The following is a 27648-nucleotide window of genomic DNA, read 5'->3' as shown; positions in this document are numbered from 1 at the left end:
GTTGAATGTTTCTTATTGACTCTGTCTGTCTCTCTATCTCTCTCTCTCTCTCTCTCTCTCTCTCTCTCTCTCACACACACACACACACACACTTTCTCCTAAAATGAGAGAGTCGATTTTTAAGTAAAGGTGATGGGTCATTTGGTTTGAGAGACTAAGTGTTTTTAATAATACTTTACGTATCAATTATTCAAAGTACATTAAATTATTTTCCACAGATGTATACTGCTTTACAACAAGCTTTATATCATGATGACACTGACAGCATCCCTCAATATTCATTGGCAATTATCAAACTTGTTTGATTAATTATTATGACTATTACCTAAGGTTTAAAAAAACGTTTTATTCAAAAATGTAACTATGTCTAGCTTAACGTCAAAACAGTTACATTTTCTTATGTATTCTCCATCATGATCTACAACCAAGAATGTGGGCAGGTCACCTCCTTCAAACCACTCAACACCCGGAAGTGTGCGGCACTGGCCTGGCGGGCAGGCAGTCTTTGAGTCAGTATAGAGATGGATGCGGTCGTTAGGCGATTTAATGAGAATCTGATCGCGGATTCGGCTGCAACAACAAAAATGAACTAAATCGATGTCGTTTTGGAATCACTGATAGAATGGAGGACGATCTGGCGTCAGAGGATGATATATGTAAGTGATTATGAATTACAGACGGGATAGCAGGATGGAGTTTTGTGATGCCAACTCCTAGTCTGTGCCACCGCTCATCTATGCTAGGGTTTCTATGGCAGCGACCACAGAATCTGAACAGATGCAGTAGAAATGATTGATTAATTAATAAGAGCATTATCTGAACATTTTTCAAATGCCAAGCTACATCATTAAATTGCAATTGGGCGTGGCGTCGTTGAATTTACCCATATTACATTTATTAGGCTACTATTTCAATAGCCTATTATATAATTGTAGTCTATTATATAATTGTAGGTAGGTGTAGCGTTTAGGGCTCACACTACTCCATCTTTTCCGATATTATGGTTCAGGAAATGAAACCGACACTTATTTTCCCCACAGACATACTGTATAGACACCATTGCTGGTAAAAGTGTTTCCAAACATTGAATAGGTACAAACATCTAATTTTATCATAACTTTAAAAGAATAGCAATGACTTAAAAACGTGCAATGCCCTTACAAAAAAGATTTCTCTCAGTAAAATATTGTATCCCAAATATTATAATTTTTTTACTTTGATTTGACACTCGCTATCAAGTTCTTAAAAAAAAAAAAACACCAGTTATGCGACTAAGAGTAATACATATTTTCATGCTGTAATCTGCATTTACCTGTTGTTTTTCTATTACAATGGATTAATAGAACTAAACCTTAGCATATGTTACTCTGTGAGCGCAGATGATATCATGGAACTTCTGTTAGAGAATCTGTTTATCTAAGCCTACCTGGGAAAATAATTACACTGCTCAAAAAATTAAGGGAACAAGTAATCATCACAGTCAGTAACCTGCCATTAGGCCCCGGGGCTGAAAGGTTTTTGTAGGCCCCCCAAACTCACACTAAAAATAATAAAATGTGTAAAATCCACACTTGTCTATACAGCTCAAAATGTGTTAGTTTCTTTAGGGGGATACAACAGTGAATTGTCCCTATATATGATGACCAAATCACTTGAGCCTACTTGACCATAAACACAAAAGTCAGTGTAGAATATGTGTGATGCCGGACACTATGTCTATGTTCAGGTGGAATTGTGGTTAAAAGGAGAGTCCAGGTCTATGGTTTAGACTGTTTATCAATGTGTATGTGGTTCTGTAACAACAAAGCACAACAGTACAGACTGATTCTGAACAAATAATAAGGAAAACACACTACCTTGGGAAGGCATAGCCACTCCCTGGGCAGATACTCCCCATTACCAAGCTTGCGCTTGGAATGGGTCTTTGAGAAGAATCTTCTCTGGTGTTTGTATTGGCGTTCTGAAGCAGAGAGGTCAGCTTCTCTGTTCTGGCACAATTCCGGTCCCATTTTCGCCCAGTAAAGACCCACCTGTTCGTCAGTATTATTTTGTGCGTACTTGAAAGAGTCTGGAGACGCCGTGGTGAACATTACGCTGCCTGCAACATCATCCAACATGACTGGTTTGGCAGTGGGTCAGTGTTGGTCTGGGGAGGCACATTTTTGGAGGGTTGCACAGACCTCCACGTGCTAGCCAAATGTACCCTGACTTCTATTAGGTACCGGGATGAAATCCTCAGACCTTATGCTGATGCAGTGGGCCCTGGGTTCCACCTGATGCAGGACAATGCCCGGCCTCATGTGGCCGGAGTGTGTAGGCCATTCCTGGATGACGAAGGCATTGATGCCATTGACTGGCCCTCACGTTCCCCAGACCTGAATCCAATTGAGAACCTCTGGGACGTTATGTATCGGTGCATCTGACGCCACCGAGTAGCACCACAGACTGTCCAGGAGTTCATGATGCACTGATCAAGCTATGGGAGGAGATCCCCCAGGACACCATCCACCATCTCATCAGGAGCATGCCCAGACGTTGATTGGAGTGCATATAGGCACGTGGGGGCCATACACACTACTGAGTTACTTTATGAGTTACTGTGATAAAATTCACACAAGTTAGAGCAGCCTGTGATTTCAATTGTTTACTTAGATTTTCGGTGTGAGTTTGAATCCAGCCCTTAATCGGTTGGTGATTTTGGTTTCCACCGACCGTTGTTACGTCGTTTTGTTCTCAACGAATTAAACACAATAAGATTTTGATCTTTAATATATTTCCTTCATTGAAACCCAATGTGTGACTTATGTGTTCCCTTCGTTTTTTTGAGCAGTGTACCTAAAACAATTTTGTTGTTTGCCAGAAACAAATTCCAGTCCCGGAATCGAGTCCTTACATACTATGCACATGCCTGTCACAGTGGTGTTGAGGCAGGACATGTGGAGCGGAGCTGCAGTACATTCCTTTTAATGGTCTTCTCAAACAATAGAACAGAAAACACCAAAAGGAGCAACACCAACCAAGACCTGTGTGGAACACCTAACCACACAATGTGCAGATAGAGATGAACTTAAATAGGATCCCCAATTAGAAACAACGCTTGGCAGTTGCCTCCTCTAAACAAATTGGGGACCAACAAAACAAAAGCGCAGAGACGCCTAAAGGCACCGCTGCTTTCAGGCCCTGACTATCAGCCCCAGACCAACAGAGAGATGGCCTTGGGGCGATTCCTATAGACATGACCTGACAATGCCATTGTTGATATATTATTCACTTTTCTGTCAATTTATTTCTAAACAATTTATAATTGTTTGTAGCCATACTTTTTTTCTACATATCAAGAAAAAGGATTCACCGAGATTCAAGTATGAAGCGTTCTGAAGCATGATAACTAGCAATATTATGGAAATGTCTATGGGTTAAATGAGTGGACATTTAATTTCCTAAACCATCAAACTGGCATTATGTAAAACCTAATGACATTTGTGAGGGGACTGTGGATTGGTGTCTGTAAGTGTGTATGTCACACAAGCTATTTAAGACAACGCTGATGAAATATTGGTAAATTATGCCACAGTGATTACATTTATTAACCCGATTATGGGGTTATGTTAAGTGATACAAATGTTAGTGTTCAATGGGAACATCATGCTCCCACTCTGTCATTAAAGTCATTACATTTGGTTCCTGGATCCTTCTCCTCACAAAGAATACATTCTCTTCAGGAATCCTTAAGGTCCACCATGGTGGATATTCTATCAAATTAAATGTTGGGGAAAGCACTTAAAAAAATACTTCCTGGGTACTGAAATCCCCATCTGTGCGAAACGTAATGCGGTACTTTGGCTATACAGCCTACACTCAAGACTGAAAGATTGGTGACATTTTTAACCTGGTGATAAAGTGTGTCAGATCTCATTTAAAACGCTTGGTACAATGGTTGTATATAAGATTTCTATATACTGTTGATATATTTTCCCAGATGTTTTCTTGAATGAATGTATAAATATAACTGATGTAAAACAATGGTTGTTATGCAACAGAGATTTTTTCCCAAAAAACTGTACCTAAAAACAATATCGGTTATCTTACCACTACTGTCTCATTGGTTAACAACCTACGTGTTAGTGGCTACGAGAGCTGCCATTTGAGACACACTCATAGGCCGGATGAATGAACAGGCAGTTCATTATGAGTGTGTCTCCAATGGCAACCCATATAGGGAATATAGTGTACATGGAGTATACTGTGGTGTACTGCTTATAGGGTAGGCGCGTTAAGGACTCTTCCTGTCACTGGAAATCTATCTGATTGCCCTATCTGCCTACAGCATTACCTCTGGGTCAATGGGAAGACAAGCATCAACATCAAAATATATTTATTAATGCTTCTAACAGTTCAATGAGTGGCTGAAGCAGTCATTCAAACATCCAATCTTTAGATATTCAAGTGGAATTGGAAATCTCCAAATAAAATGCCAGCCTGTGGGGAAACTGCAAAAACCGAATTTCACCATACATGTGCTCAGCCCAGACATTTATATTGTTACTGTGTGGTGGAGAATGTGGAGGACCATTAAACTGTTGTTTGCCTGCCGGTGGTAAAGAACATGGAGGGTTCAACTAATGCAATTCAATAGGAGGAAGACAAAAGTAAGTAAACTCCTGGCGTAAACCAATCTACAATTGAAATTTTACACATCTATAAGTTAGTAAATGTTAAAAATGTGGAATATAAATTTATAAAAACATTTAATTAGGGAATAGAGACAGTACTAGAAACAGGAAACAGGGTGAATAAATACATGAATGTTTAAATCTTGTGTTGGTGGCCTCCCTACTGTAGCTCTCCAAATTGGGCCTCCACCAAACTCCACAGGAAAAATGCAGTACATAATTCCTGGCATTTAAACTGAATGGAGAAAAGGTTTTCCATTTGCCTGTCTGCCTAGATTCAACAGCCTTTATTTGATCTGTAAGCCAGGAGGCTTGGATATTCAGACCAGGGATTTGGAGGGAGGTTGCTGTGTGTGCTTGAAAGTGCCCTGTGTCTGTTAATAGTGCTCCAGTCAGAAAAGGAGTTCCATGATGCCGCAAAGAGGAACGATGCAGGAAAAATGCAGCAGATGTTGAAGAAAGGAATGGACATCAAGACCAGAAACAAAGTAAGTGATTGGAGAGCAAACACACACTGCCGCTGGCAGACACTCCTAACTGAAAGTGAATTCCCAAGAACTTATTGTAATTCCATGCTGCCAAAGCTTAAGCAGCCCAGTTCCTGGTATTTGTGCCTTTAAGATAAGGAAATTCACTTCTTGTTGTCTGAGGAAAAGGATATGGCCCGGAATTCACCTCAGACTTGGGAAATATTCCCCTGCATTTTATTTCCGTTTGTTAGAGTGGGCAAAGATTTCTTCACCAGGTCGTCGCTGTTTCTCACTCAATGTTTTAGCAAATGTTTTAGCAAATAGGTTTTGTTGGGTTTTTTTAGGGCTAAATGTAGCATATGGTAACTCATGCATATTGTAACTTATGTAACAATTGTAACTTATTGGGTTTCACATTCAGTGCCGGCTCCTTTTGGGGGCCCTAAGAAAAATTTGATTTAGGGCCCCTTGTCCCCAATCAGTCGAGGGCTCCCTAGCAGTCGGAAGGCCCACCAGCGGCTGGGGCCCCTGAGCGACCGCTTATGCCAGGAGCCAGTCCTGTTCACATTAGTCAGTGAGACGGTACTTTATTTTGGGTCGCCCTCCTAATCCTCTGTTAGCTAGCTAAGGAGTGAACCTGCTGATGCCCTATTGATCTCAGGATAGTGTGGCCATTTGTTTGTCAGTGGAAGTGTAGCAATCCTAATTTTATAAACCACTTAACAACTCCCACTCGTTCATTTTCACTCACTCCCCCTTCTCACTGTCTTCTTGTGATGTTCTCTGTTGTATTCTCTGTTGTGTACTCTCTTGTGTTCTCTGTGATGTTCTCTCTTGTGTTCTCTGTGATGTTCTCTCTTGTGTTCTCTGTGATGTTCTCTTGTTCTCTGTGATGTTCTCTCGTGTTCTCTGTGATGTTCTCTCTTGTGTTCTCTGTGATGTTCTCTCTTGTGTTCTCTGTGATGTTCTCTCTTGTTTTCTCTGTGATGTTCTCTCTTGTGTTCTCTGTGATGTTCTCTCTTGTGTTCTCTGTGATGTTCTCTCTCTCCCCAGGCAGGCCGTACAGCGCTGCATTGGGCAGCAGGTGCGGGGAGCGAGCAGGCTCTACGTCTGCTGCTGGACCACAATTGTGACGTTGACGAGAAGGACAGTGTAGGTACACACACACACACACACAGGATAGACACACATACTGTATACACAGGACAGACAGCCTCACATACACAAACACACACATGACAGAGGACTGGAAATGTTTTGTCCTTAAAATAACAATTTTCTTTTTCCTAGCTCCCAACCCTACATTTAACCCTAAGCCCCTAAAGTCATATTTTCTTTGTGAACACCAGCCAAAAGGTCCACCCTTTACCAAACTGTTCTCAGTTCAATAGTGTGAAACTCAAAGCTCACACATCAGAAACACTCGTGCCCTTGTGCCTCAGGACAGGGCTTTGTGATGACTGTTTGGTTAATATTTAATGTTGTGTCGTTCATCTGGTGGTACAGGCTGCATTCCAAACAGCACCCCATTCCCTGCTCTAAGGGATAATTATACTGGAGATTTGGGATGCAGCACAAGTTATGCAGGGATAACTCATTACATTTACATTAGTTTACATTTACATATAGAAAAATGTGTAGTTTTTCATTGAACTATTTAGATGAAATGGGCTGGAATTTTAAATAAAGGGAAAGATTTAATGATGGGCACTGATATGAAAAATGTATTGATGTGAGTAGTATTGTCCCCTAAAATGAAATGACTGTTTTCCTTTTTCTTTTTACAAATTTCTGTTGAGACAGTAGGCTAAAAGAAAAACATAGAGAGGCAGTCCGTGGCAGTCTGTCAGGAGGGAGAACAGGGAACACTTAGCCGCAACAGCTAATTCTATTTCTATGCTATGTTGTTCCTCTTTAGTTTGGCATGAGTGCTCTGCTGCTTGCTGCCTGGTTCGGTCATCTCAAGATCCTACAGATGCTGGTGGCCTCTGGAGCAAAGCTGAACTCAGTAAACAAAGTAAGCATTTTAATTGGTCACCTAAATTGATCAAAGTCTATGGAACAGATAAAAATGATATCTCTAGACTTGGAATGACACTTCATTGGCTTTCCTCATGCTGTCAGACACCAGCAATCGACTCTAAATGCAAATGAAAAACCTAGATTTAAGACTAGAAATTGACATATCTGTTGTGCATGCACTAATGCTGCAAACAGACCTGCTAAATTACAGCTATGAAGCCAATTGTTCAAATACCTTTGGTACCCAGAAATGGTAGGACTACATCCAAAATGCTCTGTAATATGTATGGATGTAATATTGGAATTTTGAAATGACAGATGATCATCTGCATTTAAACTTCATAGACATTGTATATTTTAAAATCCAAAGTGATGACATATGTGGAGAGAAAAAAATAGTCAATGTCCAAATACTTTTAGAGTTTACTGTATAAGCAGATTATTTAGTGTGTCAGTATTTCAAAATATCAAACAGAACAAAATGTCAGTGCAATTCTGTAAAATTAGGGGTTTGAATATTTTTGCTAGGCATTGAGCTGTGTTGTCGAATAAACTGAAGATGAATGTGTGCAGGTCATGCCTGGGCAGTTTCTGAGTATTGTGCCTTTAAAGCTTTAAGTATAATGCTCTAATACTTAATGTACAGTGCGTCCTGTGAGAAGGCATGTATGTATTGTGTCTCTGTCAGAACGGGCTGGGCATGCTGCACTGTGCTGCCCAGCGGGGCCATATCAGAGTGCTGGAGTTCATCTTGGAAGACCTGGTTGAGGATGTACAGCTGGACAGTGTAGACAAGGTAAATGCTCCATGCCACATTACATGTTCTTTTCTGAATAATTTCACTGGACTTTTTGGAGGTTGTTTCCTTGGACCTTTGGTGCACTTTCCTATTACTATTCAAGGACATTTGCAGTCTCGACTTTCCTAGATCTTTTTGAAGCTCTTTTCTAGAAAACGTGTTGAATTTTTCATAGCGGTGCTTGCCCAAGACTTTGCATGTCTGAGACCTTTTCTCATACTCTCCTCTGATTTTCCTTTCCTTACACGCTCCCTGTAGACTGTGTTTTACTCTCAATCCTCCCTGGTTACAGAATATACAACAAAACATGAATATGACACTAGGATATAGGGAAATGTTTGTTTACACATTTTGTCAATGCAGTATCTCCACCTTCTGTACACAATAGATAGCTCAAGGGATTACTGTGCCATCTAGTATTTGTCCTGTGGCATATTTGGGTCTGTGCACTAATTGTTGAGTACTACTTGTAGGGTACTAATTGTATAGGGTACTACTTGTAAATTGTTGTGGCAGGTTGACTGTATGCTACATCAGTTCCATCACTTTCCTTAGAAAGTGATGGTGTGGATTGAGGAGTGTGGATTGAGGAGTCATGAATATGACAGTTGGTTGGTGTGTTTTTGCAGCAGATATTTGAGCCTTGTTTGGGGAGGAACATTAGGCACTCCATATTGTTGTTATACCGCAATTGTGTCCACACTGATACTCTATCATCTTGTTATTGCTCTTGTGCTTGATGTTATCATTGTTCTCATACCGTCATTGTGTCATTTCTCTCATTTTGTCATTACGTCACTCTTCCATTCATCATGTCATTGCGTTATTATTGTCGTACTGTTATTACATTCATACTGTCATTGTGTCATTACTGTCATTACGTCACTCTTCCATTCATCATGTCATTGCGTTATTATTGTCGTACTGTTATTACATTCATACTGTCATTGTGTCATTACGTCACTCTTCCATTCATCATGTCATTGCGTTATTATTGTCGTACTGTTATTACATTCATACTGTCATTGTGTCATTACTGTCATATTTCCATCTTGTCACTGTTGTTACATACATTCTTCGTATAGTTAATCCCTCGCTCCTATCTTACTGTCAGTGTGAGAAGACAGCATTTCACCTGGCTGCGGAACATGGACAAGTAGAGGTAGTGGAGTTCCTCATTGGTATGGGCTGCACCCATGGCATCAAGGACCAAGTAGGTGTAGATGTCCACACACGTTCACAGACACATTGAGTATATGTGACTACTTTCACAGAGCCTAGTTACATCAAAGAGAGTAAACCATGTGTGTGTGTGTGTGTGTGTGTGTGTGTCATGATGTGCATGTTAGCTGATGCCTATGGGAATTTTCAGTGTATTGTATGTATCTAATAGGAGGGAAACATGGCCATGCACCTAGCAGCTAAGCAGGGACACGCAGCGGTTCTGCAGAAGATAGTGGAGACAAGAGTGGATGTGAACGAGAAAAACGGAGTAAGTTAAGAATGTATAGTTACTGTGTCAGGTGTGTCGCAGGCTGAATTTGAGATGTATTTTTACCTTTTGTGGTTCGAGGTTCACAAACGGGCAAATAATTACACTCTATAACAGTATTGTGCAGAACTTTAATTTAGTGGGCTGTGGAGTTGCCAGACCTCAAACGAAAAGAGTGCTGTGTATATGTACAGTTAGTACAGGAGGAGGTCTTCTAGACTTTAGGTGTAATCTCCGATAAAAAGAAGAGGAAGCGGTAGAACATTTGAGTTGAAGCCCCTCAGCTTAATCAAGCTCCTGTGAAGCACTGGCAATTATGGGAGAGTAAAGTTTGCAAATTATGTATTTCTTTACATTGTAACAAATTGACATGGGTTACTGTTACTGAAATACATCTCCTTGTATTTAATTTTACTATTGTGGTCTTTGGTTCTTCAGGACGGACTGACCGCTTTGCACCTGTCCTCTGGTGGAGGTCACTATGAATGTGTCAGACTACTGTTGGAGGCCTGCTGTGACGTTAACGCCCTGACAAATGTAGGTGTCCACTCCTAGTATACCAGGAGATGTTGAAACATCAAAGCAGAAAACCCAATGCTAATAACGCACAGAGGATTAATAAAAATGTCTATCAGTGTACAGGGTTTGAATAAGGATTTCCCGTCAGCTGACGCCCGTGGTATATCAGACCGTGAACCATGGGTGTGAAGGCTTAGCATTCAGTTCCAGGAAGGTCATTTTGAAGTGCTGAGTGAGGTGTGAGACTGAAATGTTTTGGGGGATGTTTGTGGGTGAGTCTGAACTATGACCTGTCCCACTCCGGTCCGTTCAGAAAAATATGACTGCCCTACACTACGTGGCCCAGCGAGGGTTTGAGAGGGAGACGAGACTGCTACTGGATGCTGGTGTCAACCCCAACGCTTTGGATTGTGTGAGTAGGGAGGCCACTTGAATACCACAGCGGCACACCGGTTTGTTCCTCTATAAGAATGATGGGTAGCACTTATTGTTTTACTCACTGATATTACTATTGAGGACAGCCAGCTGTGTTTTCCACAAGTCAATTGAAAATACAGTGGGGAGAACAAGTATTTGATACACTGCCAATTTTTGCATGTAGAAGTCAGTAATTTTTATCATAGGTACTCTTCAACTGTGAGTGACGGAATCTAAAACAAAACAGTAATTTGATTTTTAAGTAATCAATTTGCATTTTATGGCATTAAATAAGTATTTGATACATCAGAAAAGCAGAACTTAATATTTGGTACAGAAAACATTTTTGCAATTGCAGAGATCATACGTTTCCTGTAGTTCTTGACCAGGTTTGCACACACTGCAGCAGAGATTTTGTCCCACTCCTCCATACAGACCTCCAGATCCTTCAAATTTCGGGGCTGTTGCTGGGCAATACGGACTTTCAGCTCCCTCCAAATATTTTCTATTGGGTTCAGGTCTGGAGACTGGCTAGGCCACTCCAGGACCTTGAGATGCTTTTTACGGACCCACTACTTAGTTGCCCTGGCTGTGTGGTTCGGGTCGTTGTCATGCTGAAAGACCCAGCAATGACCCATCTTCAATGCTCTTACTGAGGGAAGGAGGTTGTTGGCCAAGATCTCGCTATACATGGCCCCATCCATCCTCCCCTCAATACGGTGAAGTCGTCCTGTCCCATTTGCAGAAAAGCATCCCCAAAGAATTATGTTTCCACCTCCATGCTTCACGGTTGGGATGGTGTTCTTGGGGTTGTACTCATCCTTCTTTTTCCTCCAAACACGGCGAGTGGAGTTTAGACCAAAAAGCTCTATTTCTGTCTCATCAGACCACATGACCTTCTCCCATTCCTCCTCTGGATCATCCAGATGGTCATTGGCAAACTTCAGACGGGCCTGGACATGCGCTGGCTTGAGCAGGGGGACCTCGCGTGCGCTGCAGGTTTTTAATCCATGACGGCGTAGTGTGTTACTAATGGTTTTCTTTGAGACTGTGGTCCCAGCTCTCTTCAGGTCATTGACCAAGTCCTGCCGTGTAGTTCTGAGCTGATCCCTCACCTTCCTCATGATCAATGATGCCCCACGAGGTGAGATCTTGCATGGAGCCCCAATCTTGAACTTCTGCCATTTTCTAATAATTGCGCCAACAGTTGTTGCCTTCTCACCAAGCTTATTGCCTATTGTCCTGTAGCCCATCCCAGCCTTGTGCAGGTCTACAATTTTATCCCTGATGTCCTTACACAACTCTCTGGTCTTGGCCATTGTGGAGAGGTTGGAGTCTGTTTGATTAAGTGTGTGGACAGGTGTCTTTTATACAGGTAATGAGTTCAAACAGGTGCAGTTAATACAGGTAATGAGTGGAGAACAGGTCTGTGAGAGCCAGAATTCTTACTGGTTGGTAGATGATCAAATACTTATGCCATGCAATAAAATGCAAATTCATTATTAAAAATCATACAATGTGATTTTCTGGTTTTTTGTTTTAGATTCCGTCTCTCACAGTTGAAGTATACCTATGATAAGAATTACAGACCTCTACATGCTTTGTAAGTAGGAAAACCTGCAAAATCGGCAGTGTATCAAATACTTCTTCTCCCCACTGTACATTAAAAACATTTGCATTATACTGTTTCTTGTTCTATATAAAACATATTTAAAAATATTATCATGGGTTTAATACTTTTGGGAATTCCTGTTCTAATGACATGTAGGCAGTTAGATAACTTGTCATAAACTTTCCAGACCGGTGTTCAAATATAATGACTTTTCTTTCTTTACACCACATTTTTGTGCTTAACTGAGCTGGGTTTTGTTTTGGCATTTGTTACAAATAAGATTTATTTAACATACCTCATTTAGTAGACTGTTGCCAATTCTTTGCAAAGAATTAATCCTTTGTTTCAATTATTGTGTCTTGAAGTTAGATTGACCAGTCCCAAGACACAACATGTGTCATTGCAGTTGCCTACATAGCAATGTCAGAGAATTGTTGTAATATTTATTTTTTATTTAGTAGATGTCCTTTTGATATTATACATTTAATGTATATGTATGTATGTGTATATATATATATGTGTTGAATATTGTATATATGTGTAATAATAATAATTTATATACACTTGTGTTTTGAACAGCAACACACATCTCCTCTTCACATCGCCGTGCTCAGAAATCACATTGAGACAGCACAACTTCTTATCGATGCTGAATGTGACCTTGACATATCTGACAATGTGAGTCTCCATTCTTTATGGCTGTTCACCTTAACGCATGTTAACATTCTGTGTAATGATAACGAAGCACCTTTGTCTAATAACGAAGCACCTTTGTCTAATAACGAAGCACCTTTGTCTAATAACGAAGCACCTTGGTCAAGTGGCTGAGGCACCATTATAGAGGTTAGGCTGTAACACTTGTGACACTTTACCATACAAACACTAGTAACGCTCTACTGCTGCAACACTTTACAGCGTAACAGTTGTAACACCACTGCCGTAACACGTCTTCTAACCCTGCTGCTGTAACATTTGTAGCACTCTACTCAGGGATTTTCCTGCATATAAAACTCAAAGGCGGCCGCCTTATCAAAATCTCGCACTGCCTCTGTGTGTCGGCATGGTAAAACATAATTTGTGCTCATACACTAAATAGTCTACCAGTGATATCCTGCAGCAAATGTGACCGTAGGAGGAAATATTTTTCATATTGGCAGTGTTGCCAGATGGGTAGGTTTCCCCCACAATTGGGCTATTTTTAATGAATATATAGCGTTTGCACAGGAAAAACAAGTGGAACCTAGTTTTCTTTTACACCTAAGCATGTCAAAATGTTTAAATATAACGAAATAACGCCTATACTACATCCAATCCGCATTACATTTGTTTCAGATGATGTCTTGTAGAAACACAAATTATTTTCAATAGAGTTTGCAAGACAGACTACGATGACTGGTGAAAAGATGATTAGATGTAGATGTAGGGTATGTAGGTTACTGTCCCCAACAACATTTTATATGCAAAATGTTTACAGTGTAAAAATACACAATAAACATATTTAACTCAGTAACAATAAATATATGAACATGAAGATGCTGGATCAGCGCCAGCAGCAGAGCCTAGTACAGCTGAAGGAGGTCGAGGGAGGGAGATAAATGATGTGGCGTCAAGGCAAGGATGGATGAAAAAACAACACAACAAGGGTGTAATATATAGGCCTACAGGTCTGATGCGTTTTTAATGCAAGTTAAATTGACAAGAACATAGGTTAACAACGAAAATAGACAACAATAATATTGACTGTGATTAATTATAAAGGTTGATGAGCTATTTAGATCTTCTAATAAACATAGGTTTGATGCTCAAAGACAAAGTGTTTTCAGGTGGCTCAGACATAATGAAGAGGGAATGATATGCTCTGTATGCTAGAAGCATTGTGGGGCCAATGCATTTGGGGACAATAAAATGTATTCTAGTCCTGGACAGGCAGAGGAGAACAAAATAAACACATGAGGGTAAAATCCTATAAATAAAAAAAAGCTATATATATATATTATTTAGAAATAATTTATGTTAATTAATATGTTAATATGTAAAGAATAGTTTTTTGGTTGCTGTTAGGGAGGACATTGTAGCATGCATTAGCTGCTCAAGTGGTCATGGACAACAGGGTAGATTTAACACTATAATAGTTGTCTTTTTCAAGTGTGTAGCCAGATATCAAATAAAGTATATCACAGAGGGGCATCCGGTAGAGCACATGGTAGCGGGGGTTGGGGTACCACCTTTGACACATATTCAGCCTGTCATAAAGCTTGTAAAGTACCACTGTATAAAGCAGACCCTGACACATACTGCTATTTAAACAACCCATAACTGCATCCTTCTGTTCAAACCTGACAGCTTGAATTAAATAGCTTGTTATTGACATAACTCCTTTCTATCTGTTTCTTTTGTACTTCCCCTCCCTTTCCCTCCCTCTTATCTCAAAGAGGCTTCAGACAGCCCTGCACATTGCAGCAGAGCACGGCAGACAGAACATCGCTGAGATGATCCTCATAGCCGGAATTAACCTCAAACTACTGGATAAGGTCATTCTAAGGGGCATATACATTTTTTATGTTGTTGTTAAGCTTGTTTTTGTGTATGTGGGAGTTGTTTAGTAAACCACATATATATATATATATATATATTATTTTTTTTTTAAATATATTGGAATGACAAACCTTTTAAAATCAGTGATCACAGTTCCAACGTGGACTGACTGCTAATTAAGCAGTCATCAACCCTGGTAAAGTGACAGGCTTACAAAAGATCACTTGTTTATTCAATGTCTCTTATTTCACTAATTATTCACTAATGCTCAGTGGTCTCAAACTATAAAGGACACCATCATTATTTAATGCTTCAGAAGACTATGCCAGAACCCCGGTAATTACAGTCCCTCATTGAATAAAAAATATGACTTATTAAATACATAGATACTAGCTGTCGGTTTGTGCTAAACCGGACCCAAGTGAGGTCATATTGAAACCAGTGTTGTGGTTATGTGTTGGCTCTTTTAGCAGGGGAAGACATCTCTGGAGGTGGCAGCCAGAGGCAACCATGTCCTCTTAGTGGACATGATCATCAAAGCAGACAGGTTTTATAAGTGGGAAAAGGTAGGTCTACATTTAAAAGGAACAATAGGAGATTGTTACATATTAATAATATACTGCATATTAATTATATACTTAATATGCAGTTTATATATAAACTACACATTAATGATATACCCTTTTGAAGATCAAAATGTACAAATGCCTCAAACTTCAATTTTGGAACACCATCTGAAACACATACATGTGCTTGTTTTACTCTATTATTCATAAACAATGTCATTGAAATGTTTGGGGTTTTCAATTTAGCCACCATACACAATTTAGCCTCAAAACTCAATGAATCCATCCAACTAAATAAATGAATTGGGGAAATAGCTAAAAACTTTACAAACTGTGTCCCAGGAAATTCTAATTTTTAGAATGAAAGAAAACACTTTCTGTGGTAAACCATTCATTTAAAATATTAGATATAGTTAGAAAAAAAGTTTTATGTTAATATGGAGAAAAGGTACAATAATGTTATTTTTTTGTTTTTTGTTTTTTAAAGCAATTCTTAATAGTTTTAATGAATGTTTCACCACTTTTGTACCTCTTCACCATTTGAAAGCTTTAAAACCATCACTTTTGTGAAAATGTGGTGCCACAGGACACTAATTCAGGACTCTGTTTAATTCATTGTTTTCACTGTGTGCATGTCTTTATAGTTAGGTCCGTAATTTTGGCCCTGTACGCCACCACAATGGATTTGAAATGAAACAACCGAGATGCAATTAAAGTGCAGACTTTCAACTTTAATTCAAGGGGTTGAACCAAAATATTGTATGAAACTTTTAGGAATTGCAGTCATTTGCATACACAGTCCCCTTATTTCAGGGGCTCAAATGTAATTGGACAAATTAACACAATCATAAATAAAATGGTCTTACTTTGCTGAGAATCCATTGCAGGCAATGACTGCTTGAAGTCTGGAACACATGGACATCACCAGACGCTTGGTTTCCTCCTTTGTGATGTTTGCCCAGCCGTTACTGCATCTGTCTTCAGTTGTTGTTTGTTCGTGGGTCTTTCTGCCTTATCTTTTGTCTTCAGCAAGGGAAATGCATGCTCGATCGGGTTGAGATTGACTCGGCCATTGCAGAATATTCCACTTCTTTGCCTCCTGGGTTGCTTTCACAGTAAGTTTTGAGTCACTGTCCATCTGTAAAGTTAAGCGCCGTCCAATCAACTTTGCTGAATTTGGCTGAATCTGAGCAGACAATATATCACTATACACTTCAGAATTCATCCAGCTGCTTCCGTCTTCTGTCACATCATCAGTAAACACTAGTGACCCAGTGCCATTGGAAGCCATGCATGCCCATGCCATCACACTGCCTCCACCGTGTTTTACAGATGATGTAGTATGCTTTGGATCATGAGCCATTCCAAGCCTTCTCCACACGTTGTTCTTCCCATCATTCTGGTACAGGCTGATCTTAGTTTCATCTGTCCAAAGAATGCTGTTCCAGAACTGGGCTGGGCTTTTTTAGATGTTTTTTGGCAAAATCGGGCTTTTCTATTCTTGAGGTTTATTTATGGTTTGGTGAACCCTCTGTATTTGCACTTGTGAAGTCTTCTCTTTATGGTAGACTTGGATAATGATATGCCTACCTCCTGGAGAGTGTTCTTCACTTAGCTGGATGTTGTGAAGGGATTTTTCTTTACCATGGAAAGGATCCTATGATCATCCACCACTGTTGTCTTCCACGTACGTTATTTTGTGTTGCAGAGCTCACCGGTTTGTTCTTTCTTTCTCAGAATGTACCAAACTGTTGATTTGGCCACTCCTAATGTTCCTGCAATCTCTCTGATGGAATTTCTTTTTATAGCCTAAGGATGAATGTATTGAATATATTTATTGAATGTATGTATTGAATATATTTTGGATAAACAGCCAAAATAACAAAACCTGTGTCATGTGTGACCAATTATTTCCAGAGCTTATACTTATGTATGTGGTGAGGAGACATTAACCAGCCAATCAACTGGTTCCCACTGGCCCACACCCTGGACATAGCGGATTATGCAGTGTTTGATTGGCTAACATCTAGGTGGTCCTGCACCAGCTAACAGGGTCCAATGAATAAAGGGGCCATCATCGTCGACCTTGAGCCTCTTAATGCAAGTCAAGGCAAATGTTTCATGTTCATGGGGATGTTGCCTCATTCCTCTGACCAGAAAGTGCACACAGTGGGCCTCTGGCCAGTCAAAGAGAAGTTGGCTTCACTGCCCAGCGGCGACCTAATCAATGTGAAACACACCAACCCTTTCTGTCTGTTCCAGGACCACCAGAGAAGCATTGGTGATTCGTGTCTGGGGAAACAGCTGAGCTTTAAGCAGGACCACCAGCCAGAGACCCAGCACCTGCGCACTGTCATGTGGAGGCTGGCAACAAAGTACCTGTCCTGCGGGGAGTGGAAGACCCTCGCCCAATACTGGGGCTTCACAGACACACACATCCGTGCCATAGAGCAGCAGTGGACAGGTAAATCAACCGCTGGGTCTATATAACCACCACACTGAGACCAATCCGTTTATAAATATGAAGCATTAGGTGTATGTAAAACGTTTTGGGGAGGGACCATGTTTACTGTTGATTGTTTATTTGATTGTAGGTGAGGAATTTTATATGATGGCTCTGTTTTGTTAGGTACAAAGAGCTTTAAGGAGCATGGACACCGTATGCTGCTGATCTGGCTGCATGGAGTATTTATGGCAGGAGAGAACCCAATCAAAGGCCTGTATGAGGGACTGACTGGGATCTCCAGGACAGATCTGGCTGGTGAGTCAAAAGAACAGAAGCCTGGAATGAAAACACATCAGGGATTCAAACCCAAGCAACAGGGGTTGAATGGAGTAGGCAATGGCATACATCAATCTATGGTCACTTTGGAATGTACTCTGTAGGTGTCTATCACTGTCCAGACTGCTGTTTAGCCTTTGGAAGTTTGTTTTACAAAGATATAAATCAAATTAACAGTCCAGGCTGGTTTGATCATTTTTGACAATTGTTAGTTGGCCCTTTGAAACAGAAAAGTTTAGTTGTTTTTGTTTTTCCACAGAAAGCATCAGGAGGAAGGCAAATGCAGACACAAGCTCTCCAAAGAAATGCAGTGCCATGTGAACAGGTCCACATTTAAACACAATGATCTACAGCAAGACATGGGATAAAACTGGGATAAGTGTCTCAACCAAAAAGTAATATAAAGTATGTAATGCTTATGGTACCTGTGCTAATATGTCTAATATAGGGGTACCCAGCAAGTCATTGGAAACTTGGACCTGTAACATCAGCTGTTAGTATTTCTGTCATACAGAGAACATTACTGTGGAAGACTGTTTTTTCTCTAAGAACATAGTGCTTATAAAACTGGATAGCTACCTGAATGAAATGTCACTAGTTCTCCTTTTTTGCATGTACTGTAGTAAATGTGAAGATGTTGCTTACTTGGGGCAATTAAAAAAGATTTTTTACAAAGCCTTCAGTTTCCATATATAAGGTAAGGGCTACCAGGGTCTTATTAAGACTTGGGTTAGCTTAACATGAAGTCCTCAAAGACGTCCATGTTAAGTCTACTTTAGTCTGAATCTGTTTTTTCTGAATTTATGACCACTCACTGTTTACCCTAAAAAGTAAAGAGGACACCCTTCACTATGGCACAAAAACATTTACTATTAAAGTTTAGAATTGTCTGCCAAGTCAATAGAATGGTTGTGAATCAATGTTTTACTAATGACATATTTAAGTATACAAGTATTCTTGTAATGTAAATTTAAGTCTACAAAATTAAACATTTGTACGGATTGTTAAACAGTCCTCCATGAAGAATCCTTTCAGTTCCTTAATAGTGTTAGTATTCTTTGAGCCCAAATTGCAAAATAGCTACAAAATCTACATTTAGTTATTGCCATCTGTCTGTGAACCCACTGAAAACCTGTGGTTTGAACTGAAGACAGCAAGTCCAGACAGAATAACAAGGAATTAAAAGGTATTGAAAACAGGCGTACATCATCTTGATCACTACCTTTCTGAGGATGAACTGTATGAAAGTACGATTACAATTTAGAATTGTTCCATCTTTACCACTTAGGCACAAATGTTGCACAACGAAAATGCAATGAAATGCACTCGACATTAATATACGGTTTTGCAAATGCTGAACTGTTTTTATATGATGTTTTATCAATTAATAATGCAATGGAATGGACTGTTAATAATTTTGTCTTGTTAAACATGCATTTAAATTAATTATGAATATCTGCAATGATTGACTGTATGCATTTAATAAAAGAGACAATACAGTAACATTTGTGGAACCTTTTTTCTAAAATATGTATTTTAAGGGTCTTTGGAAGTTGGGCAGCTATAGATTAGAAGCATATTTGGGTGATAGATTACTGGAATATTGTCAGAACAGGCCGTTGAAACCATCGTCTTCAGGCTCTTCATGTGGTTCAGAGGCGGTAAAACTACTGCTTGAACAGCCCCAGCTGCAAGAAACCTCTTATGAACATTTTAAAAATATATAAAACATTTTATTCCAGATAAGACTGAAGGATTTATAACCATTCACAAAAGTATGCATTACCATTTTTTATACCAACTTGATGACAAACTTATAAATGCCATACAAATGTACTGTAATTAGCTGAAATAACACAAACAATACATAGCCAGGCAAACTTTGAAGAAGGCTTTATTGAATAATAAATGAATAGTTTGTCATTATACATCATTTCATGTATTCCTAGTAACATCCTCAGATGTACATCTGTAATCAGTGCATGGGTTTTCTGACTTACCAAGCGTCGGAACGGTTCCCAGTGTTAACCATGAGAATTAAAGGAAAAACATGGCATTCAAAAGTGCAACATCTATAATGCATGACATTGATATCACATAAGGCAAGGGTTCATAACATGGTATTGTATAACGCTTCTCAATGTAGCCAATCACGCTCTATTTACAATAAGTGATTATTAAAATATTGGTTTTTTTTCCTGCAAAGTAAAAATAGTATCCGTTCACCTTGTGGATTGATTGTATTCAATATTATAGAAAAAAATTTACCAAAAAGAAAAGAAGTTCAGGAAATATTTTGGAACAAGTGGTTCCTTAGGTCCATGTGTGACCACCAATGACAGCAAATTGGCAGTAGTGATGCTTCAGGTCATAGAAATAGAGAAATCTCTAGTCACTATTTCTATGGTTGAGATGTTCTTGGCTGTTTTGCTGGTCAGGGAAACTTATTTTCCATAGTTCTCCGCACAGATTCAAAATAAGCCAATCCCAATTTTTAGGTTTTGGGCTGTCGGTCAGAGCTAGAAGTGAGGCTGCTGGGTAACGTAGTCTCATCATTAGTCATCATCGCTATTCATCAGGTTGCTCTTCTGCACCTCCAGCTCCTCAGCACTCACCATAGCTGGGCTGATAGCGGCGTAGCGAGTCCCATGGAACTGCCGCAAGTGGATCTGAGGAGATGGATTGGAATACGTAAATCCTCAAAAAAAAATCAATAAAATACTTTGAGGAGCATAACATAGCTAAACACTTGACACATGTACTGTACAGACACCATGATCATGTGGTCTAGCCCAGTGTATGCCAGTGGTTCAGTCTTCCTTTTCCAGACTGTCTCTGAATCAGTTTGTACTTGACCCATTTTTATCACATGCTGAACTTGAAATATTTCATGCAGAAAAGTTGAGCAAATACCACAACTTCTCTCAACCACAGGTGCTGTACAAAAAATAGAAAAAAAAAAACATGTGGCTTTACTTGTGAATTCCTGTTTCTAATACGATCCGACACAAAAGACACCTTCCCATGGTAACATCTAATGAAACAACACAGTAACTCTGTATCCTAAAAATAAATGGAAACGAAAGATTGGACTTCCCCAGTCAGTCCTTTGTTGTAACGTCACTATTAACATGTTCACCCAATGGCTTCACTCACAAACCTGGTCACAGGACCAGAATCACATCACCGTAGGTATTGGGTACATACAATAACATCTTTCCAGGTGGTGTAACAGTCTAAGGTGCTGTCCACCACTATCTAGTTTGTGCCTTGTGTGTGACGCTGGCTGACTTGTGCGTGGGAGTTCTCTGGGTCATATTGGCAGAGCGTCACCCAGAGCAGCGGGTGGCATCATCAGAAGGGACTTCCTCGACTCATCGCAATTTGACAACTCTTAGGTGGGTCGGGTACCGGCAAACTAAGTGAGTTAAGTCAGCTGTGCAAAACTGACGGACTTCTGGTTGGATGTGCGGAAAAAAAGCTCAGTGGATTAGTGCTGATGTCTAGCTGGAAGATAGTGACGGCTATTGGAGGCTTCATTACAGTTCTTCTAGCAGGAGGATATCATGCTAGCTGTGCTAATCCAGACTTTCTTTTTCAAAATAAGCAATCATTGAAATATATAAGGCAATATAGTTAAATGTAGTTGGTACATTTTATGTTTAATGTCTGTTCCAAAGCAGTTCTTGTCTGTTCTTTTTTAAAGATTATATTGCCATATGAATTTCAACTATGGCTTGTATTGTGATAAAGATCTGAGCACTGCCAGCAAAATATCCTGCTGCTAATATAATGCAAATAAAGCATGGTTTGGCCACTACTACTGGAAAACTGCTTCAAATATCCACATCACATTAGGAGTCGCTGTGATGAGACTGGGTCACAGGTGAAATGAATTATGAAAGTGGGAAGGGAGTACAATTAGGGTGAAGACATTATTTAATATACACAACCAAGACAGGCCAATAAGGGCAACTTCTACCAACATTCATGTGCTCACCTGTATGTAAAGGTTGACCTCAGCACTCCGGCACAGGTAAGGGAAGTTTCCACCCGTTTTGAGGTGAGCCCGTCTGGCATTTGGGTACAGCTTATACATTTCTTCTTTCGCCTCATGTGACAGGGCACTCTGGTCAAACACCTATAAACCAATTGAAACATGCCCACATACAGTCATGGAACTGCAGTCACACACAGTTGCCGAGGGAAACACAGATATGCATACACACAAGCATGATCCAAGAACACATCTCCATATTGCAGCTCCAATTACCTCCAACTCCAAAGCCAATCCCTACTTATATGCAAAGCAAACTGTACAATATTAAACACCAATTGCATGAAAATGAGATGAAAACGGCAGTTCCTCTTACATCCACGATGGTGACAGCCAAATCCTTGATCTTGTGTGGCTCCACGTACGAGTTCTGACAGTTGAGCGTTAGCCTGGAAGCTAGCTCACTCTGGTTCAGGCTCTCCAACTACAGCCATGAGAGAAAGAGACAAATAAATAGAAACAGAGAGAGAGCCAGCAGAACAGACACAGCTTTGTTAGTCAATAAGACAATGCTAACCTTTTCCTGGGCCTGGCAAATGAGCACATTTCTCAGTCGCAATCAGATATCTACTGACACACATGATCATCCGGGGAGTCCACAACAATTTAGCGCGTGCTGATACGACACAAAAACGGGCAAAAAAAGTGAGGACCTGTACTAGTTGAAAGAAAAGTTACTGATGAAACATCATTTAAAACATGCCCTAGCAAACATGACACTGGATTGAGACTTTAAAAGCGGGCAATCCGTGTACAATTCAACATTCTCCATTTGTTGTGGAAATTGACCCACTACGCTGATCCCTGGATGAACTATATACAGTAACTGTCCAGACAGTAAATTAATTGATTGCTGAATGACCAAAGCAAAAACATAAATATAAAAATGTATTCTTGCAAAGCAAGAATCTCATTATTATTCTGAGATACAGGTTTCAAATACATGTACAGAAATAAAAGCCTAAATAGCTTGCCTAAATGGACAGTTTGTGTAGTCTTCATAAAGCCCACTGCTACAACAAACATTTGTTCTAGTCCACAACATACTGAAAAAGTGTACAGTATGTGGAGAACGGAACAATATGCTGCTCTCTTGATCTCTCCTACATATTGACCTAAATAAGACAGAACATTGCCACATCTTTTTTGGGATGAATGTCTACTCAACTACTTGCAAGTATTTTACATCTGTTGTTGGTCACCTTCTTGCCCAGTACCTTCGTCTGGCCAGACAGCCAGCTCTAGCAAGAGTCTTGATGGTTCCAAAATTCTTCCATTTCACAATGACGGAGCCCACATTCTCCTGAGAACTTCAATGCTATTTTTTTTTTCATACATTTCACCAGATCCGTGCCTTGACAATTCTCTCAGAAATCAACAGAGCTCCTTGGACTTGTTTGTTCTCTGACATGCATTCCAAAGTGAGGGACCTTACATAGACAGGTGTCTTTCTAAATTATGTCGAATCACTTGAATGTACCACTGGTGGACTCCAATCAAGGATGATCAAAGAACACAGAATTAAACTGAGGTCAGCTTAAAGTGTCATGGCCAAGGGTCTGAACTTGATACATGAGATATTTCAGTATTTTGATCAAACCATCTAGTTCCATACATTTCTTTGAATTCATTGGACTAGACCCACCCCTTAGTTGTTTGTGATATCAGTGACAGGAGGAACACTATGCAGTTGTTTGAATTGCAGGTGTTTCCTGTGATAAAAGTCTAGAACTTACTCTATCAACCATGAAGTCGATTGCATCAGCCATCTTGGGGTCAACAGGTCCTTTAGCAAAGTTCCCCAGGACAATCTTCTTCAACATGAAGGCAGGCATCAACCAAAAACTGGAAGGCAAGGGCATATACATTCATGCCAACCAAAAAGTTTTAATAATAACAAAAAAGGATCTAATTCATTAGGTACCAGATGGGTCAAAATTTGACTGAAAATGGCAGTATTACCAATAAGAAGGAAATGTCTATATTAGTGTGCCTTTAAGAATGAAACCCAACTGCACCTGTTGGCTGTCCATGTCTGGTTGAAGATGGAGGTATCACTGAAGGAGTTGCACAGAATCAGAGAGTGGACTCTGGGGGACTTGTGTGTGCACTCTGCAAACTTCTGTGCCAGGAAGCCTCCCAAAGAAGCACCAAATAAATGGACCTACGTCATAACAGTTTGGGTTCTTATCCATGGTACTTTGGACACATTATTGAAAATGACTGCATGCATTTACTATGGTACTTCTTTGTTGAAAGCTAAGGGGTTCTTCCTATAAAACGGCAGATTGGACCTGCCACCCCCCACCCCCACACTACTCTTCCAACCAGGACGTAAGGTGGGTCAATGTGTGTGAGAACACACCCACTCACCTGACGACCTCAGGTTAGATGGAGTCATTAGAGCGTGATTAGACCAGCAAATCCATGCTGACATTGTCCCCCTGGCCCATGGGGAGGTTGGCCAATTTGCATCGCCTATGGGGCTTCCCCGTCACTCATCAGAGCTAGTGGCACAGTCAAGGCTCGTAATTGGACTGCAATGGTCTGGACTAGTGCTATTAAAGAGTGCCTTAAGACTGCTGCGACACCTGGAAGGACCCAAATAAGTGTCTACAAAAATACTCAAGTGTTAAGCAATAGACCTGTTGCTTTTGTGAACCACTAACAGCCTACCACTACATGTTTACAGGAAAGTGGGAAAGACAAACCTTGTCCAACTGCAGGTGATCAAGAAGTTTCCGAAAGCCGTCGCAGAATTCTAAGAGATCCCAGTACACAGGATACTGCAGCTGAGACAGAAAAAACTAAACATTTACATTTTTCTCTACTTGAATTTGCAGGATCTAGTTTGTGAACCCCTGGACCTAGTTTTTCCAAAAATATAAGTCAGATTTCCAAAAATCAAATTGTCAGTATACGATCAACTAAAATCTGACTATTTAAACAGTTTAAAAAGACAACCTATAGCATCATTGAAACTACACATCAACTTTATAAACATGCTTGAAGAATTACACTTAATCAGGCGCTGCAGGTCCTATTAGTTCTTTGGACTAGCCTAAGTATCGGTCAAAGATCAAAATACCAGCAGTCCTTTGATGTGTTTTTTTCATGGATTACTGTTCCATTATACATTCTGACCAACCAGTATGGTGACGTAAGACAAATTCCTTCGACGCTGGCCTAACAGCTAAAACATTTGCTTTCACCTGTTTCATGTAGCGTGGACCTGGTTGACAATAAATTACATATTCCAAAACCTCCATTTCACTTAGAATATGTTAAGGAATTAAGATATTACAGTCATGAAGGCATTCTTCAACAGTGACTCACTGAAATCACTCTGTAGCCCCAGCCTGTCAGGGCTAGAACCTGCTGGAAGAACACCTCTGCAGTCCCACTAACAGGAGGAAGGAATATGATGGGACACCTTATGCTCTTTGGGCCTGCATCATACAAGGACCATACCTTGCTGTCGTCGTCATCCACTATAATCTAGAGATGAAACAATCACAATCCATAAATGCATAGGCGTCAATACCTTTTGGAAACATTTGAGCAAGTTCAGAAACAAAGAATAGTGAAAGGAACAAGAAGAGGGAAACTAAATATGAATACTGTGATGTTGAAATAGTGAAAAAACATACTTGAGATACTGCATTAACTATCAGTATTACTGTGGTACTTTCATACTGGCTATGACAATGCACAAAAATGTAATGAACTGAAGTAGACTACTGTGGATTTAAATATGGTGTTTTGCTTACTTTTTTCAGTGGCACTGTGCTTCTAAACCAGTTATAATCAGGAGATATTCTTATCTCCTCCATTTCTGAGGAAAAAATAAAACAAATAAGGCTAATATGCAGCAGGTCAATGTCATTAGTATCCTTAGGTAAAGGAAAGGAATATGATTTCAAAACGGGTGTATATTTCTTAATTTTAGCTTTTGTCGCTCTCAAGGCGGTTTCACAAAGGAACTACGGCCATGCATACAGATGTCCCATGATGGGTATCTTTTCTTTAATTATGCGTGGTAAAAAAAAAAAAAAAAGACTAACTAGCTAGGTTCTCGAAAGTTTTGGTCACGGAGTACGTTTTCAAATGTTGCCTATTTAGCTAAACTAGAAGTAGTGTAGTGAATCATTTCGGACAAAGACCAAAAATACATGTTTTAAGGTTGCCTAGCTATCAGCTAAGGTTGACGTCCAGTTGTTTTAACACTGTTGTGAAAAGCTAGGTGGCTAGCTTGCTAGTTTTATGCCCATTTAACATTTATTTTTATTGGCTATATAGTTTGACATGGCATATCTGTCTGACTTGTTAGCCAAACTAGCTAGTATTGTACCACCACTCGTGACGAAAGCGATGTACTCTAGCTAGCTAGCTATAGCTAGTTGTCGCGACTTTTAATCACAAAGTTATCACCCGTAAAGAAGTGTCAACGACAAAAACAAAATAGGTAAACCACAGAGGGACAATATTACCGTTTTTGGTCTGGATATCATTCGCCGTTTAGGTCCACTTTTATCCAAGGATTAGCAACATGCTTGCTCCCAATCCGTACAAGTCATATGACAATATGACATTACTTGCATGAACTTCCGCGATGCTCGCGGGCGCATTGCAACATTTTTAGATTATTTCCTCCCAATACTTATCTCCTTTTTTAAGGGACAGTTCGAAATGTAACTGGGGTGGTCTTGTCAAAAATGGGGGAGGGCTATCTTTTTTTTACTTTTGCAGTTTGTTTTAATGGCAAACCCAATGTTTGATCTATTTATTATATTATTATTTGGATTTATCTGACTAATAATGACTAGCTTCACTTGATCCCTTTTACTCCTAAGGAAACAGCAATAGACGCAAAAAGACAAATTCTTTCGAGTCATGTCTAGACGTTGACAGCTTATGCATGCACTACCGATGCAAACAAACACACCTCCTAATAAGAGACTGTTGTAATACCAATTTTAATAATAAGGAACAAGGGTACAAACATGCTGTCATTTCCAAATGGTTTCCAAATACCTGCAATTAAGTCTGACAGTTTGCACTTTTACCCCATAGTCATTGCATCATTTCAAATCTATAGTGCTAGAATGCAAAGCAAAAAAAGTCCCTTTCAAAACGTTTTTGGTGTTCACTGTATATACAGTTTAATCAAGTGCTTAACATGTTCAGTGATTAGATAGGAGCTTACACAATTCGTTTTTGAATAAGGGTGATTATTGTCACATTCAAGAGTATTTTTTCTAACTTTTCAACTTCTCAATCAGATCCTGTCATTGATGGCAGTTAACTTAAAGCAATGACAGCCAAAAGAAGTGATGACTATGGGGCAAGTGTGGTACCTAACAATGTGCAGATTTGTATTGGATTGGTAGGTGTTGCAGAGTAAGCTGATGTAAAGGGGGCTGGTAGGATGGTCATTGGTACAAGGGCATACACCTTATTTTGATGGTGATATATGTTTGAGTCAAGGTGAGGGCACTTTTCTGCAACACCTTTTTGAGGAACTTGCCAATTTTAATGAAGTGATCATGTGACCGGAATGTAGTCCTCACTGCTGTAGTATGTAACATTTCTATTTTTATATATATATATATATATATATATATATATATATATATATATATATATATATATATATATATATATATAAAGTCAGACTTTGTAAGTGGTAATGCCGGGCCCGGGT

The 27648-nt window shown here is 39.7% G+C and overlaps 2 protein-coding genes across 2 annotated transcripts; one reads left to right on the top strand and one right to left on the bottom strand.

Moving 5' to 3' along the window:
- The first annotated feature begins 478 nt into the window (after positions 1–478).
- On the top strand, positions 479–19372 carry ankdd1a (ankyrin repeat and death domain containing 1A). Its single transcript, XM_010877280.3, has 15 exons — positions 479–656; positions 5058–5161; positions 6197–6295; positions 7062–7160; positions 7854–7961; positions 9079–9177; positions 9358–9456; positions 9895–9993; positions 10289–10387; positions 12584–12682; positions 14437–14535; positions 15010–15105; positions 17368–17569; positions 17735–17866; positions 18147–19372. Exons 1-15 carry the CDS (start codon positions 623–625, stop codon positions 18206–18208), a joined length of 1530 nt encoding a protein of 509 aa, XP_010875582.2. The 5' UTR covers positions 479–622; the 3' UTR covers positions 18209–19372.
- Positions 19373–19763: 391 nt separating this feature from the next.
- spg21 (SPG21 abhydrolase domain containing, maspardin) lies at positions 19764–26636 on the bottom strand. Its single transcript, XM_010877291.3, has 9 exons — positions 26435–26636; positions 25715–25779; positions 25281–25442; positions 24656–24736; positions 23963–24108; positions 23681–23789; positions 22261–22368; positions 21888–22028; positions 19764–20556 (listed from the first exon to the last, which is right to left on the bottom strand). The coding sequence occupies exons 2-9, from the start codon at positions 25775–25777 to the stop codon at positions 20443–20445; spliced, it is 924 nt and encodes a 307-aa protein (XP_010875593.1). The 5' UTR covers positions 25778–25779; positions 26435–26636; the 3' UTR covers positions 19764–20442.
- Positions 26637–27648: the final 1012 nt, after the last annotated feature.

This window comes from Esox lucius, chromosome 2, assembly GCF_011004845.1.
Source record: "Esox lucius isolate fEsoLuc1 chromosome 2, fEsoLuc1.pri, whole genome shotgun sequence".
Lineage (NCBI taxonomy): Eukaryota > Metazoa > Chordata > Actinopteri > Esociformes > Esocidae > Esox > Esox lucius.
This window is presented reverse-complemented; position numbering and strand designations above follow the sequence as displayed.